The following is a 21,510-nucleotide window of genomic DNA, read 5'->3' as shown; positions in this document are numbered from 1 at the left end:
GGATATAACGGAGTCAAACTGTACTTGGGATGTCTAACAATTGAAATTTGTGAGTACTAGCCCTTGATGTCCATGTACCTCAGGTAGATACTCAACCCCCCCGTACAGATTATGGCAGACGAAATATGCACAGAGGCTGTCATAGGTACAATATCGAGAATACTTTCAGAATTTCATTTAGCTGGGGGGGTATCTTGGGATATATAGTCTTTGTTCAACTCATTCGTGTCACGTACCCTTCTCGTCCGTTGCGTTCGCTGTTTGACATGAATCATCAATAGTATGTGATCTAGCCCTTGGGGAGGTTCGCTTGTAACCGATTATTTCCCTTTCTCTTCCCCTTCTGACACCTTCTCCCATTCGCTGTCCGTACTGATATAACCTGAGCTTTCACCAAGGCTTCGCCGTCTCCGAACTGCTTCCACGCCGTCGGTCGCTCGTGGCTCTAGCAAGGTTGGAGACTTTTGTTTAGGCTTTTCGTGCCTTTGTCCTTGTCCCGCTTGTACCGCCGTAGTTTTGGCCGACTGCGGCTCGGTAGGTGCCGAAGAAGACGTCGGAGGGCCTTCGGTCTCTGTGTCGCTCGCATTTTCGGTTTCTGGACTCTTGGATCTCTTCACTTGAGCCTTGTCTGCCTCTCGTGCCTTGGAAACCTCAGTTGCAAACCAGTTGATAGAATACCAGAGCCCACCGCAGAGTACAGACAAGATAAGGAAGTGAATCGAGTAGGTGGCGAGGAGAAGGATCAGAAGGAGGAGTTGCAAAGCTGCAAACGCGGCGTTTGTTGCAACGAGGAGAGTCGGCGTGGGACCTGGAGTGAAGATGGAATTCCAGAGTTCCTCGAAAAATGAAGCCATGATGCCAGCGAGCGGGTGCGCAGACACACAAGACGACGTTGACCTTGCTTTGTCGAAAAATCAGTCTCGAGAGAAGAAGATGAAGGGGCTAAATGGCTGCTGCGACGAAGAAAGCCCCGCGATGGGGTCTTTTCCCTCCGGCTTTATTTAACGGTTTCAGCAAACAGCCCCTCCTTTTTGTACAAACGCGCTTCTAGATGGACGAAGAGCTTGGAAGGACAGGTGGTAGATTTGAGTGGTTGGCTGGGATTGAAGACGTGGCATCAGAGGAGAAAACAGTGTGAGAGTGACCGGGCCAGCCGCCGTTGGATGACTGGTGTTTTGCTGGTAGTTTTGGTCTGTTTTGGGGGAAGTTTGGAGGCCGGTGACAATGCGACAGGCGACACACTTCGTCATAGGCCAAAGTCATGTGCCCCCCGGGTGATGCCTAAGTTAGTCAGCAAACCTGCCTACATATCTGACCTTTACAAGCCATACTGTCCTCTCCATTTGGCTGTTGCCCGTACTCGTCCAAGTAAAGCACCAACATTTCTGCGACTACAATGTGCCGTATGTGCTCACGATTCTGGTCGAGTGTCGGAAGAGAGGCACTGGTGGTTGGTATATGCTCCCTGTGGTAGAGCAAGTGATCGCCATTGGAGTCCTACTGTATCAACTTGGACAGCAACTCGTGGGCGTGGACGTTTTCGTGTTCAACCTCAACTCTACAACCACGTCAATCAAATGATAAGCAAATGCTCAGGTATGTGTCTCGCAAACTATCACCTCTCTCCGCCCTTTCGGGTCTTCGTGGTTGCCCAAAGTATGACTATCTTCCATCAGTCACACAGACCTCGTTGCAGCAGCAATTTCTTGTCGGACCAGAGGGACACGTTACAACGTCTACTGTGCGAAGGGATTCCTGAAAAGAACCTCAGCTCCGGCCGTCGTGCAATGAAATCGCGGCCCGTGTTGGCTCCGTCCCTTGTGACAGGGTTCTATTTCACGAAGCGTGGGCCTTATACCATATATCTCACACCTCCTGCCAAATGTCCGTATATTGGGAAAACAGCGAACATCTGCTGAAGTATCACGCTTCAGGAGATCGGCGTCGGGCAACGGGTACTCGTATCGCATGGGCGTTTTCATGAGACACTGATGATGTCAAACATTTCACTTCATATATATAGCGTGCGGCTGAAGTCCCATCGCGGTCCAAAATTTCGCTTTCACCAGCGGCATCCTCCACCGGCGAGAAAATAGGTTAGCAACCAGCGGAATGTCGGTCATGTCAATTGTGAACCAGGTTTCAAAGTCTGAATAAGTGTGGTGGCTTGGTGTGTGGCTCACAAGGGACGGGACCTGTGTTGGTGTTGTGGGGAAAGTCCCGTACGGTGCTCACCACTGTGATTCTTCGTATAACGCTCGAAATAAAGCATACGGGATCTACAAAAGGATCAAGCCCAAGGCGTCTACTGTTGACAGGGCACCCCACGGCAGCTTTTCTTGGAACCTTGTGCCCGGTGGAGCATCGAACGCTTCATTACGAGTGCTAGCTTTGCCCTTTGTAGCTGCACATTGCAACTATGACGGCCGCCAGCACCAGACTACTGCTGTAGTTTGATGCTCGTATATGTTATGCATCACTAGAATGATGATGTACCTTTGCCGGAGCGAGGAGCTTGAATGCTTTGAACAGGCTCTGAGCACCGGATTGGTTGAATCGCAAAATTGCAGACCGACTGGGAAGTGAGAGAGGCTCCTCCGGTGATGATGAATCGGCGCAGTGAGCTGACCGGAACGACCTACTTGACCTGAAAAGCTCCATTCGATAAATGTCGCTAACTAGCACGGAGTAGTGAGTGTTACTAACTTAAGTATGAATTCAATCGGAATGTGCAGCTTCTCGCCAAGTGGCCGTTGACCTTCGAGCACACGAACGGACCAATCATCGTATCTCGATCGGAGTTTCAGATTTACGACGGCCGACGTCGACCTTTGGGGGCGAGATTTGTCCAACCCTTTTCTTGCGGCCTCTTTTCTCACCTTGTGAAGCGCACTCAACCACTCGGGATCTTCGTCCCGTCGCCCAATAAGGCCAAAAAGAATGGCATTTTTGCGTCACCAATGACACCAGTATTGCGTCTTTCCCCATAGAGCATCTTCTGCGACTCCTAAAACAGCCTTGGACCTGCCGACGAGTTTTAGTATCGTTGTTGGCGAAGGGACGACGACGGCACCGGAAACATACGAGGTCCGGCAATCTCATTCCAGCAGCATAGCTTTGTAGCTGGGGCAAATACACTTCTCGCATGGACTTTGGACAATGTTAGAATGCGAGCCCCGAGGCTGAGCGACAACCCGAATCGGGAGCAGGTGTGTCTTGTACGCCAACGTGCTCCGCGTGAGAACCTTCGGACTCCTCTCCATACTAATCCACCAGGCTGTGGTAGGCAGAAAAAGCGCCTGCTTACTTCGTCCTCATCCGGCCTAGCAACCATCGAGCCCGCTCGAGGATGTTAGGAATTTTCCGTCGCCCTATGGCACATCCTTCAACCATAGAGGCATGATAATGCGCTCTGGCTGTTATTTCAAGACCGATACTGCATGACCACCACAGCCGTATTCAAAGATGACCAGACTGGGTAATGTATGCTGGTGTGGACGCCGGTGTATGGCCCCACCCTGTTGAGGTTATGTAAGTAAGCAGTGCTGACCGTGGCTGAGGTAGCTCGGCTCCTCGTGGTCATTGGGTTGATGTGGGCTATGCTGCAAGTACCTTGGTTGCTTCGTTGCGCTCCACGTTTTCTCGGTGTCTACGTGTGCTCCAATGCTGTACGTCCTTGACCTCACATTACCACTTGCTGTACCTTTGGCTCTACACTCCATAACCCCGGTCCGCGAGCTAGACTCAACAGGTCAGATCCATAGGCAGCGGATATGTACCCAGCTCAGATTTGGCCCAAATACCCAGGTCGTGCGACACCACTCCTAGCCATACCATTGCCGATTGCTCTCGTTGCCGCCTACCCAAGTCCAAAGAACCTCCTGGCCCCTTGATACTTGCCCTTGATCGGCCACCCCGTCATCATCATCTCGAATCCATCCCCCTGGGATATGCATTTGTGAGGTCAGGCTTCATAAGAAGGTCCGAGCCACATCCGCGGGTTGCACCTGCACGCACTCCTCAGGCCCCCGAAGACAGGCTCGAACTCAGTCTACGAGTAGTCATAGCGCACGAAAGCCGTAGGGCTACGCTAACCACAGCCAAGGGTGGCCACCGAGGGTTTCTCCCTTCAGATCAAGCCCATTATTGCCATCGTATCCGCCTCGAGTTCATCGTTCTACCCTTCACCTTTCCCCACCATCAACCCCCGTTCCCGGACGGCATTATATACAGAGGTCCATTGAACACCAATCCCGGTCAACATCTAATTCCGCCGTCATCTACACCATCGCTGCCATCAGCAGGCGCGGAAGTCCCAGTAGGGGGGATAAAAGCAGCACTATTTCGAAAACTTATTTGATCGGAGCGAACCCGGGCCTTTTCGAGGGGTACATCTACCGCCGACTCCCCATCCTTCGTTGTCAATCAAGACCACCATCCATTTCGAGCCAACCATCATTCAAGAAAGCAGGAGACATTCGTGTTCTCGAGCTTGCAATAGCAGGCTCGAGTGGATAGACCGACAACATTGCGAACCTCAATTCATCACACTCGACTTCGTCTTTCTTCTCGACGTCGCCCTCTAAGCTGGATCGCTCGTCTAGTAGACCGCATAGCACAGCGCATAGCGACGCTCAGGCTTCGAGTGTGAGTGGGCAAGACGGCCCTCAGGTCCTGTCATATTACCCGGAACATCAAACAACCAGGCCAAGCATTGGCAGCAACAACGTTCTGCGCTCTCAACGGGGAGGAAATTCACAGATACAACACTTCAATCATACAAGCCCCCAATTTTCTTGGGTTCAGAACCCGACACAAGGTCGACCTCTCCAGGCGGTTGTTCCATCAATCGGTGTCACTCAATTCTCTTTGCCGCAGCAAGGGTCAGTACTTGCCTTGGGAGAGTTCCCTCCTCCTTTGCGCTTTGACTAACTGGACTGGCTTATCTAGGATGGCAACTCAAGTGATTTCAGCGCCACCGGCACATTTTCTTCCTCAACAGTTTCCATATCATAGCGACATGACATCTTCATACCATCGTAAGGACGACCCGGCCACTTGTACATACTGAACCGACTGACTCGCTACAGAATATGAGACGATACCATCGAGCCATGGTTCGTACAGCCCTGGAGACTCGAGACAATCACATCTTATGGTATCTCCTCCAACCGCAAATTCCGAGGTTGCGTTTCGGCGACGATCTTCTCATTCACCGCAGTCAGGCTTGGTGGCACCCGTACCTCACGATCGGACCCCTATCCGGCACAACAGGACCAACACTATGCGTGATCGCAGCCACAGCCGAGGCGACATGTTACTGTCCTACGCTGCCGAGCAAAATGCCCTGCATCAATCCCAATCTCTCCCGTCCATGACAGGCATGCGATCACAAAGTGGACCCGGTATGGCGCAAATGTATGGAATACCTACCTATCATATGTCGCCACCATTACCTAGTTTTCCGCAACAAGGAGGTTATTTTGGTTCTCACATCCAAGCGAACGTTGGGAATCAAGAGGGTACAGATTTTCCTTTGGCCCAAGGCGAAGGGGAGATGCAGCAGAACTTCTACCCCGTTGGACGAACCTCATCACACGGATCTGCAATGAGTTTACCCACGCCCGAGTCATCCAACGCACTTTATCTCACCCCGTCACATGGCCAGCAACCATTGCAATCTATCGGGGCCACGATGCAGCCATTTCCGCCTGTTCCATCGACCTTGGAATCTTCGCCTGCGGAGATTGAGATAATGCCATCTCGGCCGAAGCCGCAATGCTGGGACCACGGCTGCAACGGAAGACAATTTTCTACATTTAGCAACCTGCTTCGACACCAGCGGGAGAAGTCTGGTAGCGCAACCAAGGCGATTTGCCCTCACTGTGGCACCGAGTTCACCAGGACCACCGCACGCAATGGCCACATGTCCGGTGGCAAGTGCAAAGGGAAACCCATCCCCGAAAGTTCAAACCGAGTCAAAAAGGGATAAGAAGAATCGTGGTGTCAGCATTCGGTGTTACTTATTCACCATACGAAGATACGATTACGACATGGGACGATTTCAGCGATCCTACATCGGCGTTGCTGGAAGGGAAAAAGTGTCAGATGAACCATGCGATTTCATATTACTGACTGACAATGTCACTCAACCAAGACTTGGAACACCAGGTGTGGGTCCTCATCGACATGTGTTGTGGCGTGGCCTTGACTGTTCAGCTTGCCAGTGCCTCTTTGCAAGGCAGACGCCACTTTGTAGGCATTCACACACATTCGTCACGGACAAACGCCATACGACATACCTCGGCCCCAAATATTACGGTTTGATAAAGGGACACGGTACGACCAAGGGTCAGTCCATGCCTTTGCTGCGCCTTGAACGTACCCTGCAAGGCTCCGCACTGCCCACGGCTTTATTTTCTTTAGGGCCGAGGCTGGGGCCACAGCCCTATGGCCATCAACCGACATTGACAGTTTGGTACAGCTGGCTGACCGAGAACGAAGCCACGGGCCGCAAGAGTTGCACTATATCTATCTGCCCCGGCACACGGACGTAAGTGGACGTCGCACAGCCAAAAGTTGGCCCGGCGAGTCCTGGGACCGGGGATGGGGGGATGGGGATAATCAATTGACAAATTTATACTCCCCGTATTTGGCGAGAGTGGGAAAAGAAAAAGATTCACATCCTTGTACCATGTTGCGTTTGTTGATGTGTGTATGGTAGATTCCGTACGGAGTACCCAAGTAGGGTAGTGGAGAGAAAGAACGTGAATGACGGTGCAAGGAACAGGGGATGATGGAATTCAGTCTCTCCCTCCCTCTGTCAGGTGTGCCAAGTGTACTCTCCGTAACCATATAGAATAGAAATCAGGCCAAAATGTTTGGAGACGAGCAAATCAGCAAGCAAGCAAAGTGTGAAAGTGAGCATGGGTCGTGTGTTCGTGATCAATACCATTTAGGATACGGGGGGGGCGAGGCTGACACCGTCTTGGCCGCGTCGTAAAAGATCCGTTTACCGACTACGGAGTATCCGATGAGTTTGTTAGTGAATTATTACTCTGTACAAAGCTTTACAGTAATACTCGGTAGAGATTCAACAAGTCTACCAGTAATCGGTCTCAATACAGAGTGGGTTTGGTTTGTCAGTATCCTCCCTCGATATGATGTACTCCGTACTTAATTATATTGTATTAGTACTGTATAAGTCACCTTTCTTATGGCGCCCCTTTTCCACCAATTGCTGCCTCGACTTCCCCGTCGCCGGCACCCAAAAAAAACTCCCCCATCTTCCTCTTCCCTACGGGTAATACAAATTGTCCTTTGCTTTTCTTTTATGGTCTTGTTCATCAATATCATCATCATCAATCATCAAGTAATCAAAGGTCATCAAATGGCCGACATTTTATCCTCCTCTCCACCCCGTTCGGAATTCCCATTCTACCACCATCTGCTGACGCACCGCAATTTCTCCGTCGAGCGAGTCCAAGTCTGCTTTTTTTTCTCTTTCCAACATGGGGGGGGGGGGGGGGAAGATATGATGTACTCCGTATTGTGGATTATCCTTCTCGTTGTCCGAACTCTTACTCGTATGTCATGCATAACCCACGTTATTTGGTTTCTTGTCCTTTTGAATGTTACACCGTTTACTGTACTCCGTACATGAAAACCAAACAAAACTGACCGGGGCGAAATCGAAGAAACACGAGTCGCCGCCACCGTAAACAAAGCGAGGCGAATGACACCCCCCCTGCCCTCCCAAAATTCCCTGTTTTGGGTCGGTCCATTGCCATGTCGTTTCTCACCACAGCGGCTCTAAGCTTTCCCAATGTCACCACTCTACGTCCCCTCTACGAGTCAACAATCCTACATGACAAAAACAACAAAACCATTGCGGGGGCCTTACAAATGATCAAAGTACCCCTTACAAGGTACGAGTACATACGGATAGGTTCCTGGCCTTTTTGTTTTTCTTTTTCCACCTTCCAACCCCTGTCATCATCATCATCATCATTGCATTGCCCGAATAAAAATGGCGTTTGACCCTGGAAGATCTTACGCGAGACACCACGCTTTGTTGATCATGGATCATTATTTGTGGGCGAAACAAATCGGTCCACCACGGTAAGTGCTGATTAGTCTTTTTGCCATCAACAATGACACAACAGAACGCCGCCGCGGGACGAAGATCATGGGAAAGAAAGAGACAGAGAGAGAGAGAGAGAGAGAGAGAGAGAGAGAGAGAGAGACAGAGAGAGAGAGAGAGAGAGAGATTGTGTGTATATGTGTGTGTGCCAGTGTTGCTGTTTTGACACGAGACTTTTGTCGTTGTTGTTGTTGTTGTTGTTGAAGAAGAAGAAGGAAAATTTTTGCGTTTCTTTTCATCTCATCTGTCGCTTACGGTGATCATCACGAGTGATGATAAGATGCCAGGGGCTGAGATGCAAGCTGAGCAGCCTGCCGCCATCCTCCCCCTCCCCTGGAGATGAGATTCTAAGCAGTAATCGGGGACGCTTATTCCCAACGTGCCGGCCCTGATCGTCACGGACAAGTGTGAGAGGGCAAGTGTGTGGATTGAAGGTTTGCTCTCAGGATGACCAAAAATGTTGGTAGTCACCTGGACGATACGGTGTACCAAAAGTCGAATCACGAGCCTTACCTTACGCCCCCTCCCCTACTCCCCCCTTACCCCCAAAAGGGCAAGCCACTTATTCACGTACCTTTCCGCGGGAAATTCACTTTTTCTCTGCTTTTTGAAACCAAAAAGTTTGGTCAACTCGATCCGACGGTGGCAGCGTGTCTCGCACAGGTACAAGTCGTACTGCCATACTCCGTATGTAACCAGTTTCGCCACAAACCAAAGAAAAAGAGTCTCAAACGGATTTTCACTGAACTGAATATATTCTACAAACGCTTGCAATCAACTAATTAACCCCCTAGCTAGACCTTGCCTGATCCGTATGATGTCCTGTCGATTCGAACTCTCGTTACCATTCATCATCAATCCCTTTATCGTTATTTCCTTCACCAGTCCCAGGATGATAAGGCCCTTTCCTCACTTACCAGGCAGGCTTTGGTTCGTCACCGAGGAGGACAGACATGGAGGCCGTCAAGTCCATCCGGGAGCCTTTCAACCTAGCCAGCAAACCTTCATGAGCCAACTTCTAACGGATGTAAACATGACTTGAGCCCGTCCCATAAGCCGTGAGCCCTGCTGAGTGGGATTCTTCTTTCGTCTCGGTTCAGTGAACTCGCCAAAATCCTTCATACCCACGCAGAGGAGAACTTTGCCCTTTGCGTGTCCAGCGTTCATGAAAGCCTGCTTGTTCGTTTGAAGGTGGCTATTCTGACGACTGGATCAATCCATTCGAGATACATCCGACCATCGTTTCCGAAATGAGCATGTCACTTCGATATTCGTTCTTATACCCATTTGTATCAACCAGTCCTTGTAGTTCTGAGTCATAGATTGAACACTGTTATAATCTTCCATGCCTTGCTTTGAAGATTGAAATTTTATCGTCATAAAAGAGAATCTCGCGTAACCGCCAGGTCGGCTTTGGCACGTTCGAATTCGACCCTTGCAAGCCCTCTTCGTCGGTCATTTCTTCATCACTACTTGAGACAACTTCAAAGTCACTCGTATCATCCATGTCTCCATCCTCGTCGTCGTCATGAGAGAAGCGATGACTGTGGTGATGACCTTGAGGTGTTGGATGGGCATCCCCGCCAGCGGGTCCCGCATCCTGGTCGGTATCAACGTCCTCACCAGAGTGACCGCCGCTTCCCGATCCATTCGGACCAGTCAAGACAGGTCCTTTCCGCGTGTTGGCGTACTCGAGAATTTCGTAACAATGCGTTTGTATACCCAAATAACACAGCTCAAGTTCTGGTCTTAGCGCGACAATGTCGAGGACTTGCAATGCCGCGTCGCGTGAGTGGACTGTGCCATTGACATGCTCGGCAATGTGTGAAATGTGCAATGACCGCAAGGTTGTCGCATTGGGCAGTCGTCGAAGGAAGTGGTGCCAGTCTTTGTAGTCGATCGACATACTCAGCTCCCGAAGCTTCATCTTTCCGCTCGTGATGCAAGTTATCAATTCACGATTAAAGACCCATCGTCTCCACGTGTCTGGAGGGTCTGGATCTTCGGTTCGCAACGTGCTGTCAATGAGTAATTTCCTGAGACTTCCGCGGTGTCTGCGAATAGCGCCCCTGTATATCATGTCTATTGTGACTTGAGACTTGTAAGTTGGGTTAGCTTGCAAGAAAAGCCACTCAAGACTATCGGGTGCAAGTGTGTCTTTGATAAATGCGATCAACGAAGGCGAAACAGTGTCGGTATGAAGCCTCTTGAGTCCAAGCGGATAGTCCGATGGAGCAGGTTCCAAAGATGACGGTGCCGTTTCGGTAGGTATCTTCGAAAAGCCGTTGGCAGATGTCCTGAAGACTGTCGATGACACTCTCCTTCGACTGGTGGGGGTGAATTGTTTGCGGAGTGCCTTCCAAAGTTGCTCATGATTTCTACAACCCAGAAGAGTGAGAGTTTTCAACCTTGACCAGTCAATTGCTTTGGACAAGACTGTAATCGAAAGATACACCCGCTCAAGTTCCAATGTGTTTAAGCGGAGCTTCCGGAAAGGACGGTTTTCTTGATAGGGGTCGTCGAATGATTCCCCAGCATTTCGAAGATTGCTCTGTTCTGGAACGTGACGCTGCTCGAGAGAGGTATTTTCTTTCGGTGCTGGATCCGATTCCTCATCTTCGAGGTTCTGAGCCGAAAGAATAGCACCCAGATGCTCAACATCCATCGCCTGACTATGGACCTCAGCGACATCTTTGCCATTTTCCGGGTTGTGGGATTCATCGACCTCCTGGATCGAGTATTCTTGTGCTTCAGGGTCAGAAGTGAAGTCTTTGGTTCGATCTTGAACGAATGGATCGCAGAATCGATGCACGAGAATCCCCAGAATTCCCCCAGGCCTCGGCGTTTGATCGCTTGGCGAGGACATCAAAGGCTGCAAGACAGGGGCTCTATTATCTGTTGGCCGGGCCCATATGTCGTATTGGGCGTGTGGAGCCATCCCTACTCGTAGTTCTTCCATCTTGTCAAGTGATCTCTCAATAAGAACACTCATTTCCTCGGCGTAGGGCAACTCATCAATGTCTAGGGCACTAAGACTTCGGAGGGGAGGCAATATTGAAAAGGTCGGAAATTCAACGCGAGGGTATGGAGGGATTTGGAACAAGGACGTTGCTGTGCCAGCTAGAATGGATGGCAAGTTCGAAACATGCGCACCGGGACCGGCTCCTGGTAGTGGCGGGGAAGCCAACGGGCCTTGATCTTGGTTATCGTGCCATCGAACCCATATCCGTTCCAAACGACATTCTTGCCCATCGTCGCGGTTACCAAGAGAAGCGAGAGCCAGCCATACATCTCGGAGAACACCAGTGGGCATATCCCAAATGAAGGCTTCCAGATTTCGCATTCTCCCAATTGCAAGAGCAACGAGTGTACCGAGCATTTTGCCGCCTTCTTTGGTTATGAGATACTCTTGAACCCAATCCGCCGGCCCATTCCCCAGACTGAACTTCTTGGTATACTGAGCAAAATGGTTGCCACGTCGTATCTTTCGAGGGCCGTCGGAGTTGAGAGGTGTAGGGTGATTGTGGTGTCCACACTGTTGACACTGGTGCAGAGACTGTTGCTGGTATGGGGCCTCACCAAAGACGTCCTGGGCCATGACCAGAGTTGCCAATCCATATGTCAAAGCATCAACTCCCATGCGATTCTCGAAAGTGGCATTCGCATCAGGCCAGACAATATCAAATCTGGAGTAGATGTGTGGGATGACAAGGGCATGCAGGGCAGAGTGGGTGAGGGCGAGTGATGTGAGATCGTTAGTATGGGTGAGTTCCTTGAGAATGGCTTGTAGAATGTCCATAGGCAGGTCAAGGAGACGTAGCGGTTGTTTCTGTGAAGAGATAGCATCCCATTCCGGCTTCTTTCCCTGTAAGTGTTTGGCCAGAAGTGTGTGATGTCCCGCTCTTTTCATCTTTTGACTGCCATCGTCTCCCTCATGGCTCGATTCCATCCTGTGATGGTCTCGGGTCTACGTTCACTCCTATGTGTTTGCAGGTTTCGCGAGGTGTGTACTGCGGAAAGTCTGGTCTCTTTGATTAAAGGCTCAAGGCGGTGGCCCTGAGCCGGGACAGTGCGTGCTAGCTGAACATGAAGGGTGAGACGATGAAAGGGCGACGAGGTGAGAAGAGGAGCGACGATAAGCGGTTGACGTGCGGGCCAGGTTGGACAGACAATCGAGTCACACGGTCTGTGGTTGACGCTGGCAAGTGTAGAGTTGGCTGTTGGGCTGGTGCAGTCAGGCCCAAATAGAATGTGAATGACTTGCGGCGGTTATTCGTTCTGTATCCGTACATTACATACAATAGGCGTAGTAGGTTGGCCGGGGAGCTGGAGGGAGGCTAAGCACCGCCTGGGAATAGTGCGATTCGGGAGCACCACTTTACGCGCTCCACGCCAGAAGGAAACGAGGGGCACAACTAATGAGATCGACCGTCGTGTGCTGTATGGAGTTGGACTTCTGAAGGGTAATTCGTAGGGATAATGATCGGTCACAGACACCTTATGGATAGTCAGGACTTTGTATGAACTGATAATGTTGATGGTGCCTGATAGGAAAAGATCGACCAAGACAGGCGCATAGGTGTGGGATAGAGAATACGGAGTTGTAGGTATTGGAGATGATGTCCTTCGTCCTGCGCACTGTACTGTGTCTCGACGTGTCTGAGGGTGACTTCTCTGCAACTGTGTTGTCTCAAGGGAAAGAACCGGGGGAGCCTGTGATATCTACAGGTACCTAGTGAAGCCAGGACAGGCCCTCAACACTTACGGATAGCAGCGAGTCAATAGTGAGACCCTGACGCCCAGTCAACCCCGGTCAGTCAAGTACAGGGATGTTTCTTGTACGGCAAGACGGCATGATATATTTTGTCACCCATTGAATTAACCTGCGTCGCTCCTTCCTTTCTTGTTTGAACCAAATCAAACCACCTGCAGCATAACAATCATTCCATCTCTATATGGCTTAACACAGTTCCTCCGCACAATCTTGCTCTCGCCGGCGAGCAATCAAGGTTGCGTCTGCACCCATCACTGTCGCTGTCACTGTCATTGTCGCCGGCCGTGCATCTCCTCCCACGCTCTTGCCTACAACCTTCAACGCAGTTGTCTTCCCCGCTTCACAACGTCGTTCCCATCCTACCACCTCATCCCATCCTGTACCACCTTTCCAGCAACCTTACACCATCATGGAGACGCTGCCAGAGCTTGCAGCAATGCAGCAGTGTCCAGACGAGGTACTTCTGAAAGTCTGCCGTCTTCTGGACTTCAAGAGCCTGGCAAGCTTCCGACTCACTGCCAAACGTCTGGCTGCTATTGGAGCAGAAGCTTTGGTATCCAAAGTTCGGTTCCATTGTAGTCAAGACTCTCTCCAGCGATTGAATGCTATAGCCAATCATGACGTCTTCTGCAAAAATGTCGAAACGGTTGTCTTTGAAGCAAACATTCTGGCGAATATCGGCTGTATTCACTCCTATTCTGCCCACTACGAATTGGAACACCACAGAGAAGAGAGACCGCAACCACCTCCAAGACATGCCACTGATCGGGAGAAAAGATTGTTTGAACGCAACCTTGCCAAGTTCCAGAAAGAGATTGAGAACAAATATGATCGCTATCGACAAGTTCTCAATGACCAGCAGGACTTGATCAAAGGCACAACCTACTCCGAAGTACTTGGACCTAGTATTCGACGCTTTCCACGACTCACCAAAATTGCACTGAACACCGTTGGAAGGTGCAAGCACGTATTATCAGAAAGATTTCTCGAAACCTTTGCTATTGATTGTGCAATGCCAATTGAAGGTGATACCAAGCATACAAAGGAGCAGCTCAAGCATATTCTCTTCCCCCAAAGTCGACCTTTGACCAATCTTCGCGAACTCGCAGTCCATGTCATGTCTCCAAAATTCTTCAGTGACTACATGCCACGCGACATGATCTGTGTGGCCTTCAGTAACCTCAAAGTAATTGAGCTGGGTCTTCGTCTTGAGCGGGATGAAGTTGTCACCTGGGGCGACATGCCGGCAGATACCTGTTACGGAGACCTGCGCAAAGGGATTCTTCGAGATGCCTTGTGTGCAGCTACGGGTCTAGAATCGCTCACGGTCAACTTCGAGGATTACGGTTATCATGGCCCTTGTACAGACATGAAGATGATTCTTGGAGAACATTCTTGGCCCAAACTCAACTACCTGGACCTCGATTGCCTGTCGACTACTCAGGATGATCTCCTGGCCATGTTGAAGCGTCAGCCCGCCATCCATGTCTTCAAGCTCGGTTTTATCACGCTAGAGCGGGGCTCTTGGGTTGATGCAACTCGACGGATGCGTAGAGAGTTGAAGCTTGCCGCTTTCTCCGCTCAAGGTATCTTGGAGGACTCTGAACAAATGTATCCAATGCACTTTTTCGATTCGGAAGCCTATGTGGATAGCTTCCTGGAGGTGACTATGTCTGATTCTCTCGACGTCTACGTGACTAGTCGCTACGGTTCGAACGAGCTTGATCATGACGACGACGAGGAGGACGACCTGCATCCGCTCGAACATGACGACTTCGGAGACCCAGAAGAACTTCGCATGGACTATGGCCCTTTCTCGGATGAGAGCACTGATCCGCCTGATTCAGACGATTCAGAGATGGACTGCAGTGGTTAATGGTGGTCTCGTGACGCCACCGCCTCCAGCAGCCAACCCATGTAACATATGACCTTACGACTTTTATTCATTTTCTTGTAACATTATGAAGACTTGCATGTTATGAGAGACGCACGACAGCGGATACCCCATCAATTTCGGTTGTTTTATACTAATGTTTCTCACAAATTGGCGCTCGATTAGGCTTGTGAGCCTCGATTTATTAGGATGGGTTGAGAAAAGATGGTGCTTTGATGGAGAGGTCAAACAAAAATTATGCTGCTTGTCTGCTGTATGTATGCACACAGAGCAAAGATGGGACAAGCTATTACTTGGAAGCACCACAGAGATTGTGGTAGAATTCCAGATTGCTGCATCAGACGTTTAGTACGGATAGAAAATGTACCTGTCTTTGGTATGGTTGGCTTTGCTCACAATACCCTCTATGAATCGGATAAATATCGGAAACGTGCCCCAAAAAGTCGACCTTTTTAATGATTTCACCACTCGTAAATGGTATGAGCTACATTTTTGATTTATGCAGATGCTCTTATAGAGATACCAGTCGACGACTTGCCGTAGGAGTCTTTCGGAGCTGAACGCACTCAGCATGCGTCCAACCAGTCGACTACTCGCGGCTCCCGCGACGCAGGCGTTTCGTCCGGGCCAAAGAGCTTCCGCACTCGCTCTCCTCCCTCCTATTCCTCTGTACCGGAGACTGCTACGGATACACCGCAAGAGATTAGGACCAGAAGAACGAATCTTTGGAGACACCTATTTGAAGGCGGAGTTCCGGCGACATCGAGACATCGAGAACCCACTCCACATTGTGGGATTCCTCACCGAGTGGCAGAATTACGGGCAGATGCTCGAGGGGGAGGATTGGCAAGAGCAAAGGATCGACCCGGGCGTGATGGACAAGATGAGCGACCAACAAATAGGTCAGCTGTATGAACTGATGCAGGCCATACAAAAGAGAGGGAGAGACAGCGTGGACGAAGAAGAAGACGGTCCTATCCTCGAAGCCATCGCAGATGCCACGTCGAGAGAGAAGTAGTAAACAGCTTCTTTCCCCAATGCAAGGGAGAGGTTGCAAGGTCTTCTCTTCACAATTGACGTCGTCTATTGATGACTGGTCGAAACTGTGTGTCTGAGTTGGTTTTCCGCCAAAGAAAAACGCAGAGGTGACGAGAAGTTTCAAGGCACGAAACCTGCAAGGTGTCACTGAAGCGAGTCTTCACTTTTCTACGTCGACGACAAACGCTCCTTCCAGAAACCAACTACGTTTATACGACCCTCCATAACCTTCCTTTTTCCTCAATGCAGGTTATCTTTACATCCTCGGACCTTTTCAACCAAAATCGGCATCGACAAGAAAAAAGCTGCTCCGCAGGAGACAATCCAAGAGTCGCATCTCTTCGTACCAGAATCCCCCGGGGCAAGAAAAAACCATGTGCACCGTCGAACTTGTCAAATCGCATACTTGCCGCCACAAATGGGTCACCATCGTCAAGAAATGCAACAGGGGCTCCGCCGGTTTCGACGCCGGGCATCTTCATCACTTTGAGCCGGCCAGACCGGGATTGTTCAGGTCGAGATACATTTCGGCCGCCGCTCACACGTGCCCCGAATGCGACAAGAAGGCAGATTACGATGCGAGCACGACGAGGATAATAGTGGACAATGTTTATGATCGTGGGACGCTGGGAAACGGATACACTTTGACAGACGGGTATGGGAACCCTTTGCCTGTATATCACTGGGGTGGTGGTGGCGGTGGTGGTGGCTACGGCGGTGGTCAGGGGTATACAACTACTTCCTGTGGCATGACCAGGATGTCGAGGCCATCGCCATCACCGGATTATGGATGCGGATGCAATGTTATGTGACGGGCTCAGGTTCGAAAGATGAAAGATGACATGAGTCGGTGGTTGGTTTGGGGGCAGCATCCCAAGCTGGGGGATTTTTTCACTTTGCAGCAGAGTACATTCAGCGGTCCTGCTACTAGTGCTTGCTTAACCATGAATTTTGAAAGCAGAAGAATCCAGAACATAGTGTACGGCAATACCAAGTACTTGAGATCGATTTGGTCTCTCAACCTACCTAGACGCCGAGATGAGTTGTTACCTCTTCTACGGAGCGAAGTACGAGTGATCTCTTTTTACTGCACGCCCTCGGAAAGTCTTCCGCGTTTTTCGCGTTCGCATGTGGTTTTGAGCGGACATTTCCAAGAATGCGCATCTTTCCAAAAACACATTCCGAGTGGTGGTTGGTTGGTTGGTGGTGGTGGTGAGTGACAAGGAGGTCTGTCGCTATCACGCAATCTCTCCACGCGATTGGATCATCATCCCTCCAAACCCCTCGTATTGTATTTGCTTGTGGGGATTGCTTCACACCATGGCGAGTGCTCGTGTAGTCCCGTACAGCGTCGGAGATCCCCTCGATGGAACGTATGGCAGGGGGGGTTTGTTCCCGAGATTGTTATAAGAGTGACCTGAAGTCGTCCTTCGTAACTTGCAGGTCAGCTTTTTTGTTAGTTTTTGTTCCAACCGCTCGGTTTGCCAGCCGCATCTTGAGATACCGATACTCCGTACGTACCTTTGATGTACCCTCGATCAACAAGAGACGACTCGGCTGCAGCTTGAGATTATATCATTACTCGTATCCTCGGGATCTCACGACTCGTCATATCCATCAAATCTCAAATACTCAACTAGCTAAATCCGACTTGTAAGGTCCATCTCCCTGGGATCTCTTTTTAACAAGATGGCACCTACGGCCGTCGACTCAACGGCCCTGCCGCCGTCGACTTCGACCCCGGTGAAACCCCATCCGCACCAACCTCCTGGGGAAGAAGTCGATCGGTCCATCTTCCCGGACGGCTTCAAGACGTCGGGTCAACACCCACCCCTCTACGACAAGCTCTACCCATACTCTTCGTTCCCAAAACACATCGGCGGCGGCCCCACCGTCTGGTCGGCAGAAGAGTACGCCTCTCACCCGGAACGATGGACGCACGTCTTTTCTGAAGCCGAGATCGCCGAGCTCTCCGCTGCGGCCGACGCGTTTGTGGCGCAGGAGCTGCCTCTGACGGGCATCAATCCTTCCAACTTCCCCCTCCCCACCATGGCGGCCAGCCTGGCGGCGATGCGCAATGAGATCCTCAACGGCAAGGGGTTCATCCTGTACAAGGGTTTCCCGGTCCACGAATGGGGCAACCACAAGTCCGCCGTCGCCTACGTCGGCTTGGGCACGTACATCGGGTACCCGGTCTCGCAGAACGGCAGGGGCCACATCCTCGGTCACGTCAAGGACCTGGGCGAGGACAGCACGCAGATCGACAAGGTCCGCATCTACCGCACCAACGCGAGGCAGTTCTTCCACGCCGATGACTCGGACGTCGTGGGCCTCCTGTGCGTCGCCCGTGCCCAGTACGGCGGCGAGAGCGACGTCGCGTGCGTCCACCAGGTCTGGAACATTTTGCAGGCAGAGTACCCCGATGTCGCGGAACTGCTGACGAAACCCGTGTGGTACTTCGACCGCAAGGGCGAGGTCAGCAAAGGCGAAGAGCCTTATATCCGAGCGGCCGTCATGTATCTCGAACCATCGTCATCGGACGAACCGACCAACCCGGAGCGTCAACAGCACAGAGTCTATTGTAAATGGGACCCGTACTACGTCCGCAGTCTGTCCAGGTTCAGCGACAAAGGCATCATCCCACCTCTGAGCGCCGAACAGGTCCACGCCCTCGAAACCCTCGAGGCCGTGTGCAACCGCGTCAAGTTGCACATGATCCTCGACGTGGGTGACATTCAGTTCCTGAGCAACAGCCACGTCTTGCACGCCCGTACCGAGTACAGGGACCACCCGCCCGAGAGCGGCATGCCGCGGAGACACCTCATGAGGCTCTGGCTGAGCACTCCGGCTAGTGAAGGTGGTTGGACGTTGCCGTTCCCTGACAATAACGAAAGGAAGAGGGGTGGCATTCAGGTTGATGACACGCCACCAGTGGCTAGGTTGGATGCCGATTAAGACCTAGGTAGATGGGAAATCTTTTGGCTTGCCAAAATAGTATCAATCGTTCAATCCTTCTTGAGTCGAGATGATATAACAACCGAGTTGTTTGATATCGATGTTGATTTTGCTTGAGATCGAATGTGAGGTTCTCTCGTCATTGATCCCTGAAGCGTCACGATATCGGTTGCCCTGCGAAGGACACCTGATTTTCTCCTCCTAATGATCATCCTGTTTTCGGCTTTCATAGTCCTAGTAATATCACCCTCAAATATGTATTGCGTAATGCGTAAAACCGTAATACCGTGATACCATGAAAGTGTGTGAGGGTGTAAGGGTGTGAAGGCGTGAGAATGTCTGAGTATGGTAGATACCCCTGCTCAAGAAGAAACAACTTTATAAGCACCACCGTGCCCAATCTCGAGCACTCCATCTTTCACCATTCCGACCAAAAACTCTTTCAATTCCTCGTTACTAAAGGGGAATCCACCTGGCACCACTATTCCCAACATCATGGCTATTCGTGGCAACGGCATGGCACCCTGATTCGTCAGCATACTGACCACGAATTGATGGTAGACCGCCATTTTGGCCTTTCGCTCTTCCTCCTCGGCCTCCTTTGCTGCCTGTGCCACCGCGGCGGCAGCAGCAGCAGCCGAGGAAGAAGCGGTGTCGTGTCTGCCAGCACCACTGCCGTCATCTTGCATGGCACTGTCGGTCGCATCGGGGAGTCGGTCGAGTACGACAAAGGTGTCTCTGATAGTCTCTATCAGAACCCGCTTGCTCATCCAGAAAACACACGCCATGCGTACGTGGGTAGGGGATATGCTGAGCTCGGCAGCTAGTTCCGCGACGGTTTTGCTCACTGGAGACGCGTCTGCAGCACCTGTGTCCTGGAACGCGTAGATGACGGTTGCGTGCCAAGGTAGGACTTCCTCTACGACCGTACGGTCCTCGAATTCCAACTCGACTTCGACCTGGCCCACCGCGTTGTTCCATGTGAGTTTTCTGTTCTGTTTGAGAGCTTCGAACCCGGCTTCGTAACTCTTTTGCTGTTCCTGCACGAACTTAGGCACGGTGAAGCCTTGCTCCGGTATGGATGGCCAGAATAAGCGCGACAAAATTTTGGCATGTAATTGGACGCCGTCTCCTTCTCTTCCGTCTGTGGCCGACGGATCATGCATTCCCCGGTCACGACGAACCACGGTGTCCACCTTTCTCGAATCCAAGACATCGCGGAGCATGACTTCGCAACCTTGCAGGGCTGCGTCACCGAACCGGAGCTTGAGATGCTCCAGCACAGAGATCTCCTGGTTGAAGTCTTCGTTTTTCTTGAGCAGGCGATCTGCGATGTAGTATTGTAGTTCCCGCACGAAAACGTCCTTCGTGTCGAATAGCGTGATCAGACTTCCTATCACGTCGTTCTTGGTCTTCGCGTAGTCTGGAGCCGCGTCGATCGGGTCAGGCACCCAGTCCATGTTGTTCCAGTCAAAGTCGGTATCGTCCGCACCGCTGGATTGATTGTTGGTGTTGTTTAATTCCACAGCAAGCTCGGTGAGCACGTTCGGGTCAGGGGGCGCTGGTTTTCCGTCGTCGCTGCCTGGATCACTGAGGAGTCCTACGACGATGACCTTGATTGTGTCGTCGCGTTCACGGAGGTAGCGACGCAGTTTTCGTGCAATGCGGTCGAGGAGCACGCCTCTTGGATCGAGGATGCGGAATGCGCGGATGATGGAGATGTAGATCTGGAGGATTTCAACTGTTGATGCGCCAGGATGTAGAAGGCGCTTTTGTAGGACGTTTGCAAAATCTTGGGTCAAATATGCTCGTGTTGCAGGGTTAGTAGTGAACGCTCGAAGATCCTCTATCGCTGGTGCAGTTACGTCCCATTCGACGATGACGTTGAAGAGTTCATCGACACGAAGAGCGCCTAGGCGGGCCGTCGCCATGTCTTTCCATTTCTTCGTTTCGACAGGTGTAGATAAACTCTGGGAATCGTCTTCCAGATGATGACACATCTTTTGGGTGATCCGAGCGAGAAGGTGCTCAACCCAAAAATCAAGATGTCTTTCAAGCCATTCGCGGTACACGCCCGCGTAGGACCAGGTGATGAATTCTGCAAGGAGGTCTATCAGAAAGCTGGCGAGTTGTTTCTTGAGCGTCGATGGTCCCACGATTGATTTCCATTGTTCAAGATACGTCCATAACGGCGAGCGAGATTCTCTGGCTAATTGAGTAGCATGGTCTTCAGAAGTAGGGTGCCGTATTTGCGCTGGATCCGGACACGTTTCGAAATGGCTGTGAAATGGACCACCCCTTCCAGAGATCCATCGATCCTGACCATACAAGAAGGTTTCATCTCCTATGCCCAGAAGTGATCGTAGATGGTGTTTAAGGGTTGACTTGATGACTGGTAGCTGTTTGCTTGCAGTCGCGGTGAAGCGCTGTTGATGTTTGGGCGGCCGGAATGTAGGATGAGAGAAGACCGAGGCGAATGTCGCTCTATTAGGAGGCAGTATCTCGGTCTTCGACATTTCGAGATATGCTTATTGTAGATGATCAATTATCCAGGGCATGGTGTTGTCGCTTTGTTTACTTGGGTATATAGTGTTCAATTGGTCGCGGTAGAGGAGACGCGAAGAACGTGAAGTCATTGAGATATGTGGTGCCAAGCGATTAGATAACATTAGAGACTATCTGATACGAGTACGACTTGTGTCAAAT

General features: G+C 51.0%; 8 protein-coding genes across 8 annotated transcripts; 5 read left to right on the top strand and 3 right to left on the bottom strand.

Annotated features, from left to right (window-relative positions):
• Positions 1-72: 72 nt before the first annotated feature.
• PV06_03202 (uncharacterized protein) lies at positions 73-1,177 on the bottom strand. Its single transcript, XM_016403965.1, has one exon. The coding sequence runs from the start codon at positions 852-854 to the stop codon at positions 321-323; it is 534 nt and encodes a 177-aa protein (XP_016264970.1). The 5' UTR covers positions 855-1,177; the 3' UTR covers positions 73-320.
• Positions 1,178-4,858: 3,681 nt separating this feature from the next.
• Positions 4,859-5,995, top strand: PV06_03201 (uncharacterized protein). The gene is made up of 3 exons (XM_016403964.1): positions 4,859-4,883; positions 4,951-5,039; positions 5,091-5,995. The coding sequence occupies exons 2-3, from the start codon at positions 4,952-4,954 to the stop codon at positions 5,990-5,992; spliced, it is 990 nt and encodes a 329-aa protein (XP_016264969.1). The 5' UTR covers positions 4,859-4,883; position 4,951; the 3' UTR covers positions 5,993-5,995.
• Positions 5,996-8,891: 2,896 nt separating this feature from the next.
• On the bottom strand, positions 8,892-12,386 carry PV06_03200 (uncharacterized protein). Its single transcript, XM_016403963.1, has one exon. The coding sequence runs from the start codon at positions 12,090-12,092 to the stop codon at positions 9,477-9,479; it is 2,616 nt and encodes an 871-aa protein (XP_016264968.1). The 5' UTR covers positions 12,093-12,386; the 3' UTR covers positions 8,892-9,476.
• Positions 12,387-13,057: 671 nt separating this feature from the next.
• On the top strand, positions 13,058-15,204 carry PV06_03199 (uncharacterized protein). Its single transcript, XM_016403962.1, has one exon. It carries the CDS (start codon positions 13,327-13,329, stop codon positions 14,791-14,793), a length of 1,467 nt encoding a protein of 488 aa, XP_016264967.1. The 5' UTR covers positions 13,058-13,326; the 3' UTR covers positions 14,794-15,204.
• A 178-nt stretch (positions 15,205-15,382) lies between these two features.
• PV06_03198 (uncharacterized protein) lies at positions 15,383-15,829 on the top strand (the record flags this gene model as incomplete). Its single annotated transcript, XM_016403961.1, has 1 exon — positions 15,383-15,829. One exon carries the CDS (start codon positions 15,383-15,385, stop codon positions 15,827-15,829), a length of 447 nt encoding a protein of 148 aa, XP_016264966.1.
• Positions 15,830-16,223: 394 nt separating this feature from the next.
• Positions 16,224-16,661, top strand: PV06_03197 (uncharacterized protein; the record flags this gene model as incomplete). The annotated part of the gene is made up of 1 exon (XM_016403960.1): positions 16,224-16,661. The coding sequence occupies one exon, from the start codon at positions 16,224-16,226 to the stop codon at positions 16,659-16,661; it is 438 nt and encodes a 145-aa protein (XP_016264965.1).
• A 526-nt stretch (positions 16,662-17,187) lies between these two features.
• Positions 17,188-19,053, top strand: PV06_03196 (uncharacterized protein). Its single transcript, XM_016403959.1, has one exon. The coding sequence runs from the start codon at positions 17,539-17,541 to the stop codon at positions 18,802-18,804; it is 1,266 nt and encodes a 421-aa protein (XP_016264964.1). The 5' UTR covers positions 17,188-17,538; the 3' UTR covers positions 18,805-19,053.
• Positions 17,414-21,452, bottom strand: PV06_03195 (uncharacterized protein). Its single transcript, XM_016403958.1, has one exon. The coding sequence runs from the start codon at positions 21,318-21,320 to the stop codon at positions 19,167-19,169; it is 2,154 nt and encodes a 717-aa protein (XP_016264963.1). The 5' UTR covers positions 21,321-21,452; the 3' UTR covers positions 17,414-19,166.
• Between the last annotated feature and the right edge of the window lie 58 nt (positions 21,453-21,510).

Source organism: Exophiala oligosperma (assembly GCF_000835515.1).
Source record: "Exophiala oligosperma strain CBS 72588 unplaced genomic scaffold supercont1.3, whole genome shotgun sequence".
Lineage (NCBI taxonomy): Eukaryota > Fungi > Ascomycota > Eurotiomycetes > Chaetothyriales > Herpotrichiellaceae > Exophiala > Exophiala oligosperma.
The sequence above is the reverse complement of the archived record's forward strand: the minus strand, read 5'-3'. Positions and strand labels throughout refer to the sequence as shown.

What these genes read in the sequence shown, in the direction of transcription:
- PV06_03202 (XM_016403965.1), bottom strand. Translation starts at nt 854, where the DNA reads ATGGCTTCATTTTTCGAGGAACTCTGGAATTCCATCTTCACTCCAGGT.
- PV06_03201 (XM_016403964.1), top strand. Translation starts at nt 4,952, where the DNA reads ATGGCAACTCAAGTGATTTCAGCGCCACCGGCACATTTTCTTCCTCAA. An exon ending in CATGACATCTTCATACCATC is followed by an intron (nt 5,040 to 5,090) that starts GTAAGGACGACC and finishes GACTCGCTACAG; the next exon opens with AATATGAGACGATACCATCG.
- PV06_03200 (XM_016403963.1), bottom strand. Translation starts at nt 12,092, where the DNA reads ATGGAATCGAGCCATGAGGGAGACGATGGCAGTCAAAAGATGAAAAGA.
- PV06_03199 (XM_016403962.1), top strand. Translation starts at nt 13,327, where the DNA reads ATGGAGACGCTGCCAGAGCTTGCAGCAATGCAGCAGTGTCCAGACGAG.
- PV06_03196 (XM_016403959.1), top strand. Translation starts at nt 17,539, where the DNA reads ATGGCACCTACGGCCGTCGACTCAACGGCCCTGCCGCCGTCGACTTCG.
- PV06_03195 (XM_016403958.1), bottom strand. Translation starts at nt 21,320, where the DNA reads ATGTCGAAGACCGAGATACTGCCTCCTAATAGAGCGACATTCGCCTCG.